At 39.7% G+C, this 18,278-nt stretch overlaps 3 protein-coding genes across 3 annotated transcripts; 1 reads left to right on the plus strand and 2 right to left on the minus strand.

Moving 5' to 3' along the window:
* Nucleotides 1-402: 402 nt before the first annotated feature.
* On the plus strand, nucleotides 403-2,538 carry LOC140947937 (uncharacterized). Its single transcript, XM_073397167.1, has 2 exons — nucleotides 403-641; nucleotides 741-2,538. The coding sequence occupies exons 1-2, from the start codon at nucleotides 490-492 to the stop codon at nucleotides 2,515-2,517; spliced, it is 1,929 nt and encodes a 642-aa protein (XP_073253268.1). The 5' UTR covers nucleotides 403-489; the 3' UTR covers nucleotides 2,518-2,538.
* LOC140947927 (uncharacterized) lies at nucleotides 2,043-4,711 on the minus strand. Its single transcript, XM_073397157.1, has one exon. It carries the CDS (start codon nucleotides 4,546-4,548, stop codon nucleotides 2,917-2,919), a length of 1,632 nt encoding a protein of 543 aa, XP_073253258.1. The 5' UTR covers nucleotides 4,549-4,711; the 3' UTR covers nucleotides 2,043-2,916.
* Nucleotides 4,712-7,116: 2,405 nt separating this feature from the next.
* Nucleotides 7,117-17,445, minus strand: LOC140927669 (protein mono-ADP-ribosyltransferase PARP12-like). The gene is made up of 5 exons (XM_073377350.1): nucleotides 16,365-17,445; nucleotides 14,702-14,902; nucleotides 12,626-12,836; nucleotides 11,022-11,324; nucleotides 7,117-7,528 (listed from the first exon to the last, which is right to left on the minus strand). Exons 1-5 carry the CDS (start codon nucleotides 17,443-17,445, stop codon nucleotides 7,117-7,119), a joined length of 2,208 nt encoding a protein of 735 aa, XP_073233451.1.
* Between the last annotated feature and the right edge of the window lie 833 nt (nucleotides 17,446-18,278).

The raw sequence follows: 18,278 nt of genomic DNA on the forward strand, positions 1-18,278 counted from the left end.
AAAAGAAAGTTGTTGTCTTATCTTGTGTTCTCGTCCTCGACAAAAACGTGAAAATAAGCACTGACGTTGTAGTCGCGAAACGACAGTAGAGAAATGTACAAAAAAGCGTGATTGCTGTCCCTGTCCGCACTCGGACGAGCGCGCGGTTCGCTATTCAAGCTCCAACCTAACCAATTTTCCTTCTTGTGTAACTGGGTGACATGGAATAATCGCGAAAACGTTTTAAAGATGCGACGTGTTATTGGCATCGCCGTTGTCGGATCGTAACGCCCTGAGTTTGCCTGTAAACTACAATAACTGCCACGTTTTTGGGACACCTGGAAAGCCCCTTAGTAATTACAAATCAAGGTTATATTGTATCGTTTAAAAATCTAAAAAATACACCGTATTCACAAATGGCGGCTGTCCTGGGACGAGTGATCGGCCAAACGTGGAAACGAGGCGTTGGAGGATAACACTTACAGATCATAGAAGAAGTTATAGGTAAACATGTCCGTTTTCCTTAACGAAGAAGATATTCCCGGGTCATCTTTAGCTGGAAGAAATCCAGCACAGCTGAAAAATGAAGAATTACGGTTTTGGCTTAAATGTAGAAACGATCCAGCAAAAGGACTTCGCACAAAAGCTCAACTCGTAAAGCGGTATGAAACCACCATCATCATTTTCGATTGTTGAATTGTCGCTTTTTCACTCTAAATTAAAGCTTATCTTTTTATATTATATGTTTCTTACATTTTTAGAGTTGAAGAATACATTAATCAGGGTAAGGATGGTTTTCTTGTCGACCCAGACCCGGATTTAATTTACACGAAACGAAAACTCGCAAAGCAAAATGAATCGGCTGCAACAAACACCGCCACAAACACTACCACAAGCTCTGTTATCACGTTTTCGACTGCTAATAATTTTAGTTTTCCTCAGCATGGCTGGGGAATTAATTTAGAAAAAATGCCACTTTTTACGAAAGCTGAGATGGATCGTTTCATCTCTAACAGCGGAAAGCGCTTGGGAAGCACTAATCATTCCGTCCCGACAAGCTGGAGAAAGGGAAAGACATTTTTGGAAGACGAATACCTTAAAAACATTGAATGTACCAGTGACGATAAACATTTCTATTTTCGCTGCAAGTGTCACCATTCCTTCAGAAAAAACGATGCCCCACATAACATTCAGCTGGCATTGTGTATTATAAAAGGTGAAGTTGTTCAGTCAACATGTTCTTGCGTGGCGGGGAAAACAGGTTATTGTAACCATGCTTTAGCCCTGATGCTTAAAATGTGCAAATATTCTCTGTACGAAAGCAAAAGCACGCTCGACTTGCATGATGACGCGGACCAAAATAGTAAAGAAGCTTGCACTTCAAAACTACAAACATGGCACCGAAAAGGGAGGGGAGATACTATTGTGCCCCAACCAGTTATGGATCTGGTTGTGAAAAAAACAAAGCTGGCGAACAATAATGAAACCCAAAAAGAGGGATTAAAGTGTCTTCTCTATGAAGCGAGAACAAATGACAGAGTACAGGAAGCAGAAGAAACAAAATTCAAAGATACATTAAGAAGTATCAATCCAAAAATGGGGCTAGCGAACGTAGCAGCCAATCACAATGTGTTAACCGAAACTAAATTTGGTAATAGCCCAGTTGGTTCCTATGCAAGTTATCAGTTATCATTTACGGAATCAAATTTTGATGTCTCTATTAACATAGACGCTGTTCCCCGTAACATGCCTCGTAATCAACAAATAGAGCAATTTCCTTCCTTCCCCTTACGAAAGCAAGGGGAAGGTGAGCGACGTGAACTTCCTGATGAGGAAAATGAATTTGTAAAGAAGTTTAACCTCGATGAGGATGAAATCAACGCATTAGAGGCTGCGACGAGAGACCAAGCGAATAGCGAGTTGTGGAGGTCAGAACGTAAATACAGATTTACAGCGTCGAATTTTCACTTGATTTCTCACAGACAAAGAAATCACGAGACTTTCGCTAACACGCTTATGAACCCAAAACCCTTTACATCAAGACATACGAGACATGGAATTAAATACGAGCCCGAAGCAGTTCATGCCTATATGAAGTATATGAATGAGAGATCAATCCCGGTTGAGGTTTTCAAAAGCGGTCTGGTTGTGTACAAAAAGGAACCAGTACTGGCTTGCTCACCTGACGGAAAAGTTTTTGATGCAGGTTGCAGCAAGCCATTTGGCTTACTAGAAGTTAAATGTCCAGAAACGAAGTTTCTAGTAACTCCTTTGGATGCTTGTTCAGATGCCAGTTTTTGTTGTGAGAACATTGATGGGAATTGTAAATTGAAAGTAACACATCCCTATTATGCACAAATCCAAGGGCAAATGGGGATAACTGGTGCTGAATGGTGCGATTTTGTGATTTTTACCAAAAAGGGAATATCAATCGAGAGAGTCCTCTTTGACCCGCTGTACTGGCAAGAGCTTGAGAGAAAACTCCTTTACTATTATTATGAACATTTCATTAAGTTTGCCATAGTTGAGGCCTTATAGACTACTTACAGCATTCCTTCCATGTCAGTTTTTTTGCCTGATTATGTATTCCCTGTATAGGGTTAATTGACTTTCGGATTTCAAGTGCCAAGTGTAGGTGAGTCAGACATGATTAACGTTTAAAAGAACTAAGAGCAGCACCTACATGTAAACATAAAATAAAAGCAGGTTAATTTTAATCTGTTACACCCTGGCAGCAAGTCCCATTTAAATTTCAATGTCAAATGTAACTCACATGTGCACTCACAAAACAAAAGCAATATATCAAGTCAGTAAACTTTCCAGATCTCACATTATCTATTACAGTACTCTTAAATAAGTCAATTATTATGAGGCCTCTTGCACTCTTTTTGTTTTTGGCAATTCAGTTTCCATAGGTAGGTATGGCATTGGTACGTATTACTCAGTTATAATGGGGTCCTGGACATTGCACAAAAAGGTGCAGACTGCCCACATTTGATTAATCACAGGAAATAAAGATAGGGGGGTTACTCTGTCCCAAATGTGGAAATTTTTGATCTTATTAATAGCTCTCTCCACATGGATACGTAATGCTGCAATTACTTGTGTTTTAACCACATCCTCTGGCGACATCTGAGCTGCTTGGCCAAGAAATGGAGGTATATTTAATGTAACACCCAGAGGAAGCAAGTCCTCGATTGTAAAACCTTTGTCTGCCATTATATCATCACCCTCGCTGAAGGGTAAGTCCAGGATACCACTTCTTTCTACAATTTCTCGGTCTGAAATGCTGCCGGTATACAGCTGGCTTGTAAATGTTATTGCTCCTGAAGGGGCAATCCCAATAAGCCCTTTGAGTGTAGTGTGGTTCTTGTAGGAACTAAATAATCTGCTGTTAAGAAGCAGGCTGCTTGGCATTTGACATTTTATTTCTGTACAGTCTAGGATGACACGCGTGTTTGGATATTTAACTTTGAAATCTTCAGGCATAGTTTTGTTAATTTCCTCCCGGCTAGGCCAAATGTTTATATTGCCAAAACGAAGAAACATAAAGTTAATCCAGGAAATAAAAATTCTGCTAACTGTCGGCTGAGAAATGCCAAATAAAAATGCTAAATGTTTCTCGTTAAATCCCTGTCTCAATCGACACAACACCAGAAAAAACTCTTCCTCTGGCTGAAGAGTTCTTCTTCGCCCAGGTTTGTTACAATCCCTTTGTTGACTTTTCCTTTCGTCGTCTACTTTCACATCAATTGAACGCCAGTATCGAATATTTTCACCATTTTCCCCTGGATTCAGATATGAAAGCGTTGCTTTGAACGTCTCTAAGTTTGGGAAACCAGTGTAAAATGAAATAGAATCGTTGTCTGACAGATTGTTTATGCAAAACGTACGTGATTTTAGGTCATTGTTTTCCTGCGATAGACGTTTGAGTTCCTTTTCTGAATTCACCAGTTCAGCTTCAGTTTTAGCTAAGCGTGATTTCAAATTTGATAAATCTTCATTTAAACAAGCAATCTCTTTCTGGGCATGTAGCAGCTGCATTTTCAATGATTCGAGTGATTCTTCTTGAATTTCATGGTCAGAAGTTTCGAGGTTGTTTGAAACCATATCATCCTCTGAAAGACTGCTGCTGTCTACTGTGCTCGTGCTAGCTACCGGTACACTGTGTAGGTCTTCAGCCGCACATCCATTCTCGTTGCATGTAGATAAATCCTCCATTTGCTTCCTTTTTTCAGGTATTTGACTTCTGTCTAATGGCGAATGTCTTTTCCGTGGAGAAGTACGCCACGCAAACCTCGAAGGAATTGTGCCCTTCACCAATTCCATTTTTTTGCCGGAAATGCCTGTTTTTATTTCTTCTTCACGAAAATGTAACGAGCAGATCTTGGTATCTTTCGTTAATGAAAAGTTAGGGCCAACATCTCTTCGGATTTTCTGTAGCCATTGCTGGCGAATGTTTGGATCCTTCGGAAAAGTAAAAAATCCCACTCTGTTTCCTTGCGGATCTACGCGGCCCGTTTGGTTGCAAAGGGGAACACAACAGTAAACTTTAGAACTTGACCACATCCTAAGAAACCTGTTACAGTAAAAAAAGTCCGCCGAAACGTTGTAAAAAGAAGAAATCACCGCTCTGTAAGTTGACTAAAACTGTGCTATCAGTGAGAAATTTGTGTTTGTTATCCTCCAACGCCTCGTTTTCATGATTAGGTACCAGTTTTTTCCCGCGCGTCCGCCATTTGTGAATACGGTGTATGACGCTCTTATTTTAATATGCCCTTAAGGTTTTTTTTGACCACTGTAATGGAAAGTTACTGTTTTATACACTTGGCTTTACCATGTCGATGTGGTTTTGTTTCGTTTCTTGTATTTTCCTTTTCTTTGTTTTTTTTGTTTTTGTTTTTATAAAGGCTGATAATTACCTTTATTTTGATTTTAACACATGCTTTATTCCATGTGTTTGTAAGAACAATAGCAGTTTAGGACGCACCGATTAATCTCTTTCTGAAATAGGAGTCTTAAGCAGTGAATATTTTGTTATTATACATTGTAATCACTATCTGTCTTCTCATTGGCTATCAGCCTACAGCTAATTTTGAAAATCAGCGCAGCCTGCAGATAAGTTAATTATCTGCTAGCAGACAATTGCAACTGACTAATCTGTAAGTTGCGCGCGCAGAGAGTGATTTCCAATAACAGTATCAGTTCAGGTTCCTTGCGAAGGTATGTATGTCGTTATTTTCTTCCAAACAATGTATAATAAAACAATCATTAGATTCGGTTCCTGTGATATCCTAAATAATCAAGATCTCGGTGAGTGTTATCAGCCTCGGCCTTCGGTTTGGCTGATAACACTTATCTTGACCTTGACTATTCCGGATGTCACAAAATTGTTTATTACATAGCTTGCTTAAACCCACACTAAGTTGCATTTTCAGTGGATAATAAATGCAATAAGAAAAGGACACTAGCAACCAAAAAATGGACCAACCCAAAAAATGGACAATTCGGTGCGCCCTATACTACTAATATTTGCTTTTAGTCTGGACGAAAATCAAAAGTATTGGATGGCATACCTTTACGAGAAAAAATAGCATTCCGGAAGACACTTTCGCAGTGGACTTTTCGAAGAACTAGTAAGGTAGCAAGATTGCTGTGTTCCTAGTAGCATACAAGAACGAAGAGTTATCGACGTAACTATACTTCGAGAACTCGTACAGATTCGTGTTAGTGAACAAGAACCGGAAAGTGGCGTCCGGAGCTAGCAACAAGGATATGCCAAATGAAACTTCAGGTCAAAGAGCACGTTCGATTGACCATATTCCAGAATAACATTAAATGGCTTAAACTCTTAAATAACTTGTTTTCGCATTCATTGCATGGTAAAATCCAGAAATCTGGTGGAATTTAAAAATCATGATGGATGTATCACACCAATGGCCCAAAAATTTGGATCGAAGAGATTTGCACAAAAATCTGTTCATGATATTGCTATGATTCTGGAATCCAATCATTGGAACGTACCCGCACTGCCTCATCAACGATCTGAGGAGATAAGTCATTCCATCGTACTTAAAAATCAGTTACGCCCATTTTCTATTTGTTATTTCAGCGCAATGAGATCTTTCCAGTTCTGTTTGTTTTTTTTGTGTGTGTGTCTGTGAAGACTGGCTATTTTCGTAAATAACAGATGAGTGAAAAATTCAAGACATTGTTAAAAATGAGAGAAATAAATTATTTAGAGAGGTTTTCAACCTCTTTTAAAAACTTATCTCTTTTATAACACTATCAAACTTTTTAACCCAAAAAGGGTCCTGAAACTCTACAATTATAAAGAAAAATTGAAAAATGCGCGCTGTTGTTTGCATCTATTATAAAATTTCTCCTATACCTATAAGCAAATAAAAATGCCAATTGTTACAGTTCTCTCAGCAAACTTATAATCAACATTGATCGACAACCGCCAAATGAATAGTCACTGATATTTCAGCACTTTAGTGTAAAGTACATTGCAAATTTAACTTATTTTATCACAACCAGTGACATCATTATCCTTTTTGTGATCAAACGTGATCTGTTCGTTGCACCAATCAAAATCAAATTGCTATAGTGTTAGTATTAGTGGTTTTACTGATTATAAAACAAGAAAAGCTAATGAAATGGCATCCGAGTGGAGTTACAAGACCCAGAATTCGAGTTATCGGGGTAAAATTCAGGGTAAAGGTAAAGGAAATTTAGTTCGAGTTAGCGAGGAGTACTAGTTAACCGAGTATAAAGGTCTGAAAAGTGGGGTGAAATCCAAGGGAAATGGGAGTTGGTTCGAGCCCCGGGGAGTTCGAGTTATCGATGTTCTTCTGTATTATTTGTGGTATCCCACCTCCCGTGAATACTTTCAATCCCGAATTTCGCCCCGGTTTTGCTTTAAAATCCCGAATCCAGAGCCTCAAATAAGGGAAATCCCGCAGCCCGAAAAACTTATTGGGGAAACTATTGGTCAGAATCCGTATTAGTGTTTTATACGGTACAACGCTACTTTCATAGTCAAGATATTGCAGGGGAAATAGTGAAAAAGATTCGGGCTTGGGGGACGGGGGGGAGGGGGGTATTGCCAGGGGATTTCGAAATATCAATGGCAACTTACATATAAGTGATTAAAAACTCTGGGTACGACTGGCCATTGTCAAAGATAACAAACACGGAGGGGTTGGTTTTGTTATCACAGCAGGAGTCAAACAAAACGTGAGGGGTAGAAGGGTCTTTGGGTGGTGGACGAGCCAGTAAGCTGTTACCAATGGTGTAAGAACCTACCAATACTCTAGCCAAAAACATTTGTTTTTTACCCCTTAACTGACTGTCAGTGAAGCGGTGTGAGTAGTTGGCCTTAGAAGCGAAATAACTTCCCTTTCCATACTTTGTGCCATGCTTGCCACACATTCGCCAGTCAAAACCCTGCTGGCAGATGGCGTCGACGGTGTTGGATTTGGTTCCGTGGAACAGCTGCCTTTCTTCAGGTTCTTTCCCAGCCTTTTTGGCCATGCGACCTTTTTCCCTAAAAAGGAAAACAAGGGTTTTGTCTTACGTTTGACTTTGCCTAGTCCCTAGGCCTCATAACTGCACGCGGCCGATGCGTTTCGGATCACGTAGTCGGTTCGTCTCGGATACGTCACCGAAATGCATTGACCGAGAAGGCATGGGAAGACGCCGCACAGGGACTAGGCAACGTTGAACTAGCATAAAGCGAAATTTAGGTTTGAGATCAGGGCATTTTCTCCCAACCCAGCCGGGTCACAATCTGAGCTACAATCGGCGACAAAATTAGTTGAGACACTTTGTCCTAAAGGGCCTCTCTGACGTTTCGCCGACTTAAAAAAGGGGGAAATAAAGCTTTCATTCCCCCATACCCCTAAGCCCTTCCATACAATGTTGTGCCGCTGTTCGAGCTACATGTACAAAAACAACAAATGCCCCAAATTTGAATGGACAGGAGAGGGACGGGTGTGGACTGGACTGATTTGTTCTTCGAAGTTGTCCCATTTGAGGAGAATGCCAAAACAATTTTGTCGTCGATTGAAGGTACCTCTCAATACCATACCCATTCTCTCTGACGACGACCTCGAATAGGTCGACGCACTTGTCATAGCATGAGAAAGTTGCCGTTCGAGGATTACATGATATGCGCACGAGGAAATAACCGTAAAATTCATTGGGAAAACATATAGGCAAACTGTTAATGACAACCTGCTAGTTTGGGCAATTTTTTAGCCAAAGTTTCAAAGTTGGCAATTTGCCCGCAAACCCCACGATTTTGAAAAACTGCGTTCGCCCACGAACGCAGCTTCTGATTGGTGCGGTACTGGTAGCGTTAAATACTTATTTGTGTGACGGTTTATGAGATCAGAGTTCTTTCAAAGTATAATTGGAGATCGAGCAGTGGAGACTAGTGAAAGCCAATTTATTCTCCCCTCCCCCTCCCCCTTCCATCTTTTTCTTTTGGCTCTCGTTCTAACTTTCGCGCAATAACTCGATTGGAAACGCTTGCTACGCAGGCTAAAACCATAGATTTTTTGTGTATCAATTCAGCAGTGGCCATTGCAGTAACGTTTTGTCCACTTTCCTCCTTAAAGGACTGTTAAAAGGCACATCCACGGAATTGTAGCCTTTTCACAATCCAAGCATACTCCCTTTTTGATTAACAACTCGGATAGTCGACCATTCGCCTATCACAAATGCTTTGAATTCAATATTATCTTCCCCTGCTTTCAACTGACTTTCCAAAGCATGGCCTTAATAGGAGTCACAGCCTCTGTTATTACAGCAAATATAGAGAATAGGAGTGTGACGTCACAAAAATTCAAATTTGTGAAATTATGGAAGACATGAAAAAGGCCCCTTTGCCGAAAATCAGTCCGTCAGAGCAAATTGATGAGGAGATATAAGCACCGGTTTGTTCTGATGACTTCGTGCAAATCCTTCTAAAATTTGGTTTGAATCTTTGCGTTAACAAGCCAGGCCTGTTTAAGAGGAATATGGAGTCCCAGAAGAAACAGAAATTATGTACTAAGCCGTGGATAACTAATGGTATTCTGAAATCAATCAAAACTAAGCATAAATTATACAAAACACATTTTCTTTCTAACAATCCAATTAAGGTGACGGAATATAAAAAGTATGCTAACAAACTGAATTGGCTTAAGAACATTTGCAAAAAGAACTACTTTTCACAAAACTTTGACCTATGTAAAAACAACCTGAAGGCATCTTGGAAATTGATTAGTATGCTAGTCAAGCGCAACTCAAAGGGACAAACCCCCATCTCGAAAATTAAACGTAACAATAGAGCTTACACTAATAAGGCTGAGATCGCTGATCAATTTAATAAACATTTTGTCAATGTGGGTCAAAACCTGGCCAAAAGAGTTGAAAATTGTGATGGAAGTCCGACCCAATTTATAAGTTGGACTCCAGTAGCATTGTAGCTTTGTTATGTCCTGCGTCACTGAAACCCAAGTATGTTCACTATTTAAAGGTTTAAATGATCATAAGTCATCCTTAGATATTGCTAATAAATTAATTAAAATAGCTGCCCAGCCATTGTTCCTGATATTTTAAAAGTCTCATAAATTTCTCCAGTGTATAAGGGTGGTGATGCTACAGACCCTAGCAACTATCGGCCCATAGCAACTCTCTCTCACCTTTTAGTAAAGTGCTCGAGCGTCTAGTCTATAATCAATTATATTCGTTCATAGATAAACATCAAATCTTGTACAAATATCAGTCTAGATTTAGGAAAGGAGATTCCACTGAACAAACTATTCTTGAAATTACTGACAATCTGAAGCTAGCTACTGACAAAGGTCAAATAACATGTGGTTTATTTCTCGACCTATCAAAGGCATTTGACACAGCAAATCATAAAATACTGCTCTCTAAACTATATCTGTATGGAATTCGGGGTACACCACACGATTGGTTTGAAAGTTATTTCCTCAATCGAAGACAATATGTTAAAATTGACTCTATTAAATCTAGCTATGAAAATATTACCTGCGGTATACCCCAAGGCTCGACTTTAGGTCCTCTTTTATTTTTGCTCTATGTGAACGACTTATCAAACTGTGTCGACAAACTTTCGGTGCGGAGCTTTGCTGATGACACCAATTTATTTTACTCTAGCGACAACTTAAAACAGCTTGAATCCGTAATGAATCAAGAGCTTAAACGAATTTATAACTACTGTGCTCTCAATAAGTTATCTATTAACATCGCAAAGACCAGTTACATGTTAGTCTCATCATCTAGGTGCCACCCAAAGATAAATATCACTGGTATTGAACAGAAAGATTACATAAAGTACTTGGGAGTTTATACAGATAAACATGTCAACTGGCAACCACAGATACAACATGTAAATAATAAATTAGCTAAAAATTTAGGAATCCTTTCAAAACTAAGATATTACATAGATCTGAATATACTAAAACAAATTTATTATGCTTTAATATATCCCTATTTGAGTTACGGTATTCTTGCTTGGGGATGTGCCAGCAAAACCAGATTAGATTGTCTTCGTATTAAGCATAACAAATGTCTCCGCACCATCTTCTTTGTACATACCAGAGAGAGTGTGCTCCCTATTTCAAACTCCTAACAATCCTTAAATTAGATAATATATATATAAATTAAAAATATGTTGCTTTATACATAGAATGAGAAATGAGACTGATAGCATTCCAGATATTTTCCTTGATGTCCTGACTCCAGCATCGCGTATACAGAATCATAATACAAGATATGTCAGTAATCTGAATTATTTTAGGCTAAGAGTATCCACCAACTAATGGAAGACGTCCTTTAAATTCTCCGCTCCAAACGGTTTCATAGTTAGATGTCATGTAACTAATGAGACCGCGCGCTGTTGAGAAGAAATTTCCAGCTATATAACAACATTGCTAATATGTCCACCAAGAGGCTGATTTTTAGCAACTGCCACAACAACCAATCTCATAATTTTCCAAATTTAGTTTTTGTGACGTCATCCCTACCCTTCTCTACTGGGGGAAGGTTGAATAAATTTTTCAGTAGAAGGAATGACATAAATCACATACTGATTGTATCGTGTCCATAAATCTGGGTTCTGCACTCGCTCTATCTTGGAAATCGTGTGATGTACATCCATGGTGTCCTGAAATTTCTTTTGTGTCCGCTTGTATTCATCAGATGTGGTTCCGAGTTCTACACATGAAAATTCTTCACCAACAGAGATATGATGCCAGTGAGATGGCAAACCATCAAATTCTGATGACGATGGACTTGATTGTGGACGGGCCAAGGCAGTTGCTCTTCGCCTGATTAAATAAATGACAAGAGGAATACTAAAGTTAAGCAACGTTCGAAGCGTGAAAACAAAGTCGTTCTACTCTTTTGCTTACACTTCCATAATGCCAGTACGACCGTACCCTGCGAGCATAGGTTTCTCTCTTGAATGGCTTTTAGCGTTTACGAAGTCTTCGCGTGGCTTGTATACGCTACAGACAAGCCATGCAAATGACTTCGTAAACACTAAAAGCCATACAAGAGAGAAACTAGCCTGAGACTAGGCTCCGCAGTGGGGAAAAAAGCTAAAAGGGGATGAAATAGGAAAAGAGAAACCTCTGCTCCCAGGGTATTACGACCTCGGCGCAAAAAGATGCGATCGCAATGACATTTTATTTATCGAAGAGCGGTGATCGCAAACGCGATTTAGTAATTAAAAGTCAAATCCGTCATCTCAGTATCCGGGTTGCGACCCGGGCGTTACAATCACGATCGCACATGACCGCAGCGGCGTTTCATCGGCGATCTCTGAGTGCTATGATTGATATGGACATGTTAGGGAAAATCTGTCGACACTACAAGAAAGAGCGCCGTAAAATTAGTAAGCTTGCCAAGTTTGAGGGTGATACGTCTTAAGCGTGGGAAGATATAGCTCCGCAAATTAAATTTACAGGCCTTTGGATGATGGCTTGTGTAAATTTTCGCAACTTTAAGAGTTTTCGCTCGCTTAAGACGTATCACTTTCCAACTTGGCATAATTAGCGCCCTTTCCAGTGGTTTCGACAGATCTTCCCTAATTGGTTGTGTCATCTTTTTATTTTTGAATGCTTAACGCCTCATGTAAGGCCACTGAGGTGATCAAGATACCGGGTCCTCGCACAAGTTTTGCTTGTGGAATCTAGCCTGCGAGCAAGCTTTCCATTTGGAGGTTATCATGAAAAGCTGACGCGCGAGAGGCACCCGAGAGGGCTTGGCCACTCGCTCGCGCCTTCTCGCGCGGCTTGCTTTGCTCGCCCAAGGAGATCTTGCTCGCAGGCTGGTGGAATCCGGAATTCAGCTCTACGATTCAAGAATCCGATTAACGATTGAAATCTGGAATCCAAAATTTTTCTTTGGGGAATCCGAGCCCCTGGGATTTGGAATCCGGAATTCAGCCCCAGGGGGATACTCCGGATTGCACAACGATTGCATTCCGGAATCCAAGTTCCATCGACAAAGAATCAGTGGAATCAAGAATCCAAAACTTCCTTGGATTACCTTGCACAGACGCAAGCTTAAAACAGGATCGTACTTATATAAACAGTTTTAATTTAACAGCTTTAATGTACAGTACCGCTGAGCAATATCTTTCATATTCTTTTTGGTCACGAAGTCAGCAGGCCTCCTTCTAACAGGCCTTTTGGTTTTATGAACATCATTTTGTTGGTACCATCCTTTGAAGTACAGAGTGTAACGGTGATGAGAGGCACTGAAGGAGTGACAATCCTTCTCTAAGAAGAAGAAAAGCTGAAATGAATTAAATTGTTCTTTTGATCTTTTCATTTCTGAACGAAAAACATAAATTACAGATTACAAAAGAAAGAAAGAAAATGTTTTTTGTTGCCAATTAGAGCCGGATGCAGGGGCAGATCCACGAATTTTTCAGAGACGACCACATCTTACTCAATCAGTGAACGCCGGTTGCCGTTGGCTCGGGAAATACAGCTTTGTGAGCAGAGACGAACAGACCATAGGAGGGTATCCAAAACCAATTACATTTTTTAATATCCCTGGAATTTAGTTTAGTGACACAATGCAACGCGCATTTCATTTTAAAAAAATCAGCCAGTTAAAAAGTGATATACCATCCCGTCGATGTAAGAAATTCAGTTGCAAACAAGCGTCAGGTCTGATAGGGGGATCTGGACTCCCCGGACCCGCCCGCTGGATCCGCTACTGAGATGACAGCAAACTAGGGGCCCTTTTATTATTCTAGACCATGACATGAGGGTTGGGAGGGTGAAGATAGGCTCATCAGTTTCTAGCCATGGCTGTCCTAATGCTCCCAGGAATCTCCTGAAACCAAGCCTAGAGAGGAGAGGGCTGGACAGGAATTTTGTTTTTGGTCCTGTGGTCTTGGGTTTGTTTTCAAAGGGGGGTGATGTGGACCTTCCAGGCCTCTCCCCATGGGCCACCTCTTTCCTCTCACTGAACAAATTTGATAGCATGCTGTAGGATGTAGACTGAATTTCTTTTTATTGGATGACAAATAATAGAATAAAAAAACAAAAAAATCAGAAGGAAAAGATCAAGGTACAAAGGAAAAATAATATTACCGGTAATTTCTCTAACTAAATAATATAATATAGTAAAAACCCTCATATAAGGAACATAGAATTTTCGTTATCAGGCTGAATTACAGCTGGTTCTTATATTTCAGGGTACTTTTTGACAAATCAGGCTGATTAGGTTCTTAATAGGTTCTTAATTTTTCAAAGTTTGTCGTAGCATAGTCATTCACAGAAATATTACAGTACTAGTACATAATGGTTTAGAACTAGTTTAAACAAGCATATGCCAAGCTAAATAAGAATAGTCAGAATGCTTGCTGACTAAACAATAACCTGCTGAACAAAACATTAAATAGGCCATTTATATAATTGTGCACATGATGTTAATTGAAATAATTAAAGAAAGCATATACACGATTACATATTGTCAGAGGTTTCACATACAGTTAAAATTCAGAATTTTGACAATTGAAATTGGGGTGATCTTTTGTATAAGAACCTCTTTTCCTCGGCAGGCTGAACATGTTCTTATAAACTTGAGTATGAAAATGCCAAATTTCTGCCTGTAACGTCTTGAACCTCTAGGTTCTTAAATGCAGGTTTTACTGTAGTGCAGAACTTCCACAATAAAACAATGTTGGTAAGGTATACATTTTAAAAACAATGTTGGTAAGGTATACATTTTTTATTATATCTCAGCTGTGGATGTGTTTGAGTAGGATCTGAAATCAAACATTCATCCATTATGCATGGGATGGTCTGCTGAAATTATTCCCCAAAGGACAAAAAGTTTGAAATTTATTTCTCAAACTCATTAATAATTCATTAAGAAAATACAAAGGAAATTATTGTTTAATGAGTGTTTGGAAATCGGATGAAACACTGCTTAGTATTTGCATCCTTAATTTCTCCTTCAAAAATGATTTTGTTTGAGAAGAAATATCAAACATTCGACACAGTGTTTCATCACCAGATGAAACACCTCGAAGTTCGTCAAAAATACTCCGCTGCGCGTCGTATTTTCAACTCTCTTCTCGGTGTTTCATCTGGTGATGAAACACTGCATCTCATGTTTGATATATTACATGACATACAAGCAACTGATTAGGGTAAAATTACAGGAGAGGCAGATTTCTTACCTGCCATGTATTCTCTCTCAAGACATTGGCTGTTGGTGGTGCTGGCTGCGTGTCCATCAGTTTGTGTGTCATATGACTGCCACTTGTTGTTTTCATCCTGCCAGTACCAATGCCACCTAGTGCTAAAAACATGGCCTGCTGCTGCAACCACCGATGATACAGTAGACAGTCGTTGAATCTTAGGAGATGTCCAATTCACAGCTGATAGAGAAAGGAATATATCTTCACTATTTATTGTTCTGTAAATCCCTCTTCACCTCATGTAAGGAAATCCTGAATCCTGTTAAATTTTGCTTCTTATAGGAGGGTCTGGACCCTGTGGACCCCCCCCCCCTGGATTTGCCACTTGCGTGGAATCCAAAATCCAAGACTGTCCTGGATTCCCATACATAGGGCGACCCTCGGTTCTCTCAGAGATCTTATAAGCGTTCCCTTTTAAGTTGCAGCTGCTTAAACATATTTTTTCACTAATAGCTACTAATATTACTACCCGAGGGGTACTGCCATATATAAGCTATATAGGTATGTGCTGCTGTGAAGGGTATGGTTTTCAAGCAGTTTACTCTGGGACAGGGTATATAAATCAGAGAGTTTAGGTCTAGAATAGGGTATCATTTTCCAGGAAACTGATCAATTGGTTGAAGATTTTAGTCTAAAATAGGGAAACCGTACCGGGAATTGCCACTCAAAAATACGAAAAAATCAAATTGGATTTGTTTTGGCTGGACTGTGTTTTTTGCAACCTCAGTAGTTTCAGGAAAAACAGCTACTCTAGGATGGGGGGGAGGGATTTTGGGAGTTTAGTCTAGTATAGGGTAGCAAAATTCATTTGAACGAGCTCTGGTATAGGCTGAGGGGTCCAAGGTCCCAGCGGCACATCCCCACCCAAAAATTCCTAAAGTACCCCCCCCCCCCCCCGGCGTATTACTACTAGTTTTGGACCCTACTACTTCTACTGCTGCTACTGCTACTACCTAGTTCTATACTGTAGTTTAAAAAGTCCCTCTTCCCTATTTCTCAGTGCATGTAAACTCTTTGAACACAGTTTGCATGTCAGATTTTGTCTTAATAACACACTATGTACATGTTTCAAACCCCGTGTGGGGTACTTTAGGAACAGTTTAGCTAATTTTGCTTCCCTGTACTAAACCAAACTTTCATAAGTCACTATCTTCCAGACACTACTAAGGACACCAGCCCAGTTCAGTAAAAACAAAGCTTACCGAGTTGTGGGTAAATTTAGGTTTTAGTACCAATTTGTAGTTTTCTTATTAGTCTAGACTATTGCTATAATCAGTTTTCCAGAATATTGATACGCTTTTCTAGACCCAAACTCTCTGATTTCTATACCCTATATCAGGGTTGTCACCAAGATTTCAAGTTGCCAGGAAAATACAACAAGTAGGCAGGGAATCAGTCAGCTAGGGATTTCTTATGGTTCTACTTTTTCCTTTGAAACTAGCTGGGGGCCATGTTAATAGTAGCCTGGGGAAATCCCGATTGCCACCTCTTAATGAAAGCCCTGCTATATCCCAGACTAAACTAATTTAAGAAAACTATACCCCACAAAACAGCTGCAAATGCCAGTAAAGCCCATATAGGGCAGTACCTCTCAGCTGTCAAACCTAATATTGTTTGTAACTTTCAAATAGGAGATACTTACCATCATCTGGTAAAACTGGTTCAGCAGTCATACCATCAAATTTAACACGATGAAGAATTCCTCTGATCGTTACTCTACAGCTGCCTTCCTTAACATCACAGTAGGTTTGCTCTAGCATTGTATTAAGATCACTTGAAAAGCTCTCCCATTTTTCACCATGTACAGAAAATTCCCACAAGTAAGGTAGCTCTGTGTGACGATGGATACAGCTGTCGCCATAGTTACACTTGCCACGCAGATTAAATCCACAAATTTCATTGTCCTTTTCCTTTTCATCCTTTGCTTTGGAAGTAGGAACCGGGACAACAGGAGTTACTGCTTTGGGAAATACTTTATCAGGATTTTCAACATCAGAACTTCCACTGAGAGCATGCTTTCTTTCTCTGCCTTTCAAGTGCTGAAGCACTTCCAGATCACTGATCCCATCCATGCCATATCCTTCAAGCACTTTTCTGTTGTGCGGGGCAGAGAAATTATGATCCCTTATACAGCGATTGTTAAAACTGCAATGATCATCAATGAAATGTTTACACACGTGCAAGTAGGGACAAATGTCCTCTTTCTGGCAGGTTGCTTTGTTGTTATAGTATCTACAGATGTCTGGAACAGATCGTTTGGCAGCAGTTCGTTGTAGTTCGCTTTTATCCACAATCATTTGCAAAATCTTTTGCAAGAGAGAAGAGAAAGGATCCTTAGTTAAGAAACCGAGGCGGAAGTGATTTAGAACACCAACTGTATGTTGGTCACCATAGTCGTGAGATCTTTTGCACTTTAAGTTGAAACTGCATTTCTCCTTGATAAAGTAAGGGCATAAATGAAGAGCAATGCATCCTTTTGAAACACATCCGCCCTCCTCTTCAACTTGAGTACAAAACTTGAGCGGGATATCCAACTTAACCATTTCTTTCGATTTGGACTTAAAGCTTTTCACGAAATCCAGCTCTCCCAAATCTGACACCAAACGACGGTTGTGTGAACTGAGTTGCCGTTCTAGACTCTCGAGTTCTAATTCTCCTCCACTTCCCAGGAGCAGTTCCATCATTTCCTTCAATGCTTCTCTCTGGGTGCTGAAGTTCGCCATGTTACAGAACCTGGAATGGTCCTCCTGTTTAAACATGTTATTATTATAATAATTATTATTATCATTATTATTGCGATTGTTGGCTACTTCCACATTTACGAGCCTGCACTATTTTAATCAGCGGTATGGAGTCCTGAGAATAGAGGGTGGAGCCTGGTGGGGCGAAAAGCCGTGGTCGGAATGGCATTTTATGTGAAGGTTTGACAAGATCAAATTTTGGGAAATTTCAAAGGTAAAATTGTAGCATCTAACAATTAAGCCTTGCTTCTGTTTTTGTTGAGGTGTAAGGAAGACAAGTAGGAAAAAGCTACAATGAAGACCAGCAACACTAAAGAAAACCCCTCCTAATATATAGATAAATTAGCCACGGCTGAAAGTGAAGGGAGGCTCTTGTTAACTTATAAACAAAAAAATAAAATGCTAAACAATGACCGCAATGAGAACCGCAACAAAATCACTAGATCTAGGTGGCTAGTGGTGGATGTCCACTACTAGCCACCGACACTGAGGTGAATAATTGTTTTATAATATACTACAACAGTGAGATAATTGAGCACAAAAATGATGATTTTTAACTCATTTACTGTTGCCAACGATTACAATTTTCCTTCTCACACTGCTACTCTGATAGACAATATTTTTTCCAATCATGTTGAGCATAGTTATTTGAGGTCTGGACTATTAATGACTGACATTTCGGACCATTTGCCAATATTTTCCATTTCCCTTGATCATAATTGCGTACCCATCAAAGCCAAGAAAGTTTATTTGTTCGTGACAAAAGCGAGCAAAATATATCCAGCTTCTTAGAGGAGTTAGATTGTATTGAATGG

The sequence above is a fragment of the Porites lutea genome, chromosome 1 (genome assembly GCF_958299795.1).
Source record: "Porites lutea chromosome 1, jaPorLute2.1, whole genome shotgun sequence".
NCBI lineage: Eukaryota > Metazoa > Cnidaria > Anthozoa > Scleractinia > Poritidae > Porites > Porites lutea.

Excerpts from the sequence above, each read along its gene's own strand:
- LOC140947937 (XM_073397167.1), top strand. The coding sequence starts at position 490 with ATGTCCGTTTTCCTTAACGAAGAAGATATTCCCGGGTCATCTTTAGCT. Across the intron at positions 642-740 it reads AAAGCTCAACTCGTAAAGCG|AGTTGAAGAATACATTAATC; the intron begins GTATGAAACCAC and ends TTACATTTTTAG.
- LOC140947927 (XM_073397157.1), bottom strand. The coding sequence starts at position 4,548 with ATGTGGTCAAGTTCTAAAGTTTACTGTTGTGTTCCCCTTTGCAACCAA.
- LOC140927669 (XM_073377350.1), bottom strand. The coding sequence starts at position 17,445 with ATGGCGAACTTCAGCACCCAGAGAGAAGCATTGAAGGAAATGATGGAA. Across the intron at positions 14,903-16,364 it reads ACCAGTTTTACCAGATGATG|CTGTGAATTGGACATCTCCT; the intron begins GTAAGTATCTCC and ends TTTCTCTATCAG. Across the intron at positions 12,837-14,701 it reads TGAGAGAGAATACATGGCAG|AAATGAAAAGATCAAAAGAA; the intron begins GTAAGAAATCTG and ends TTTTTCGTTCAG.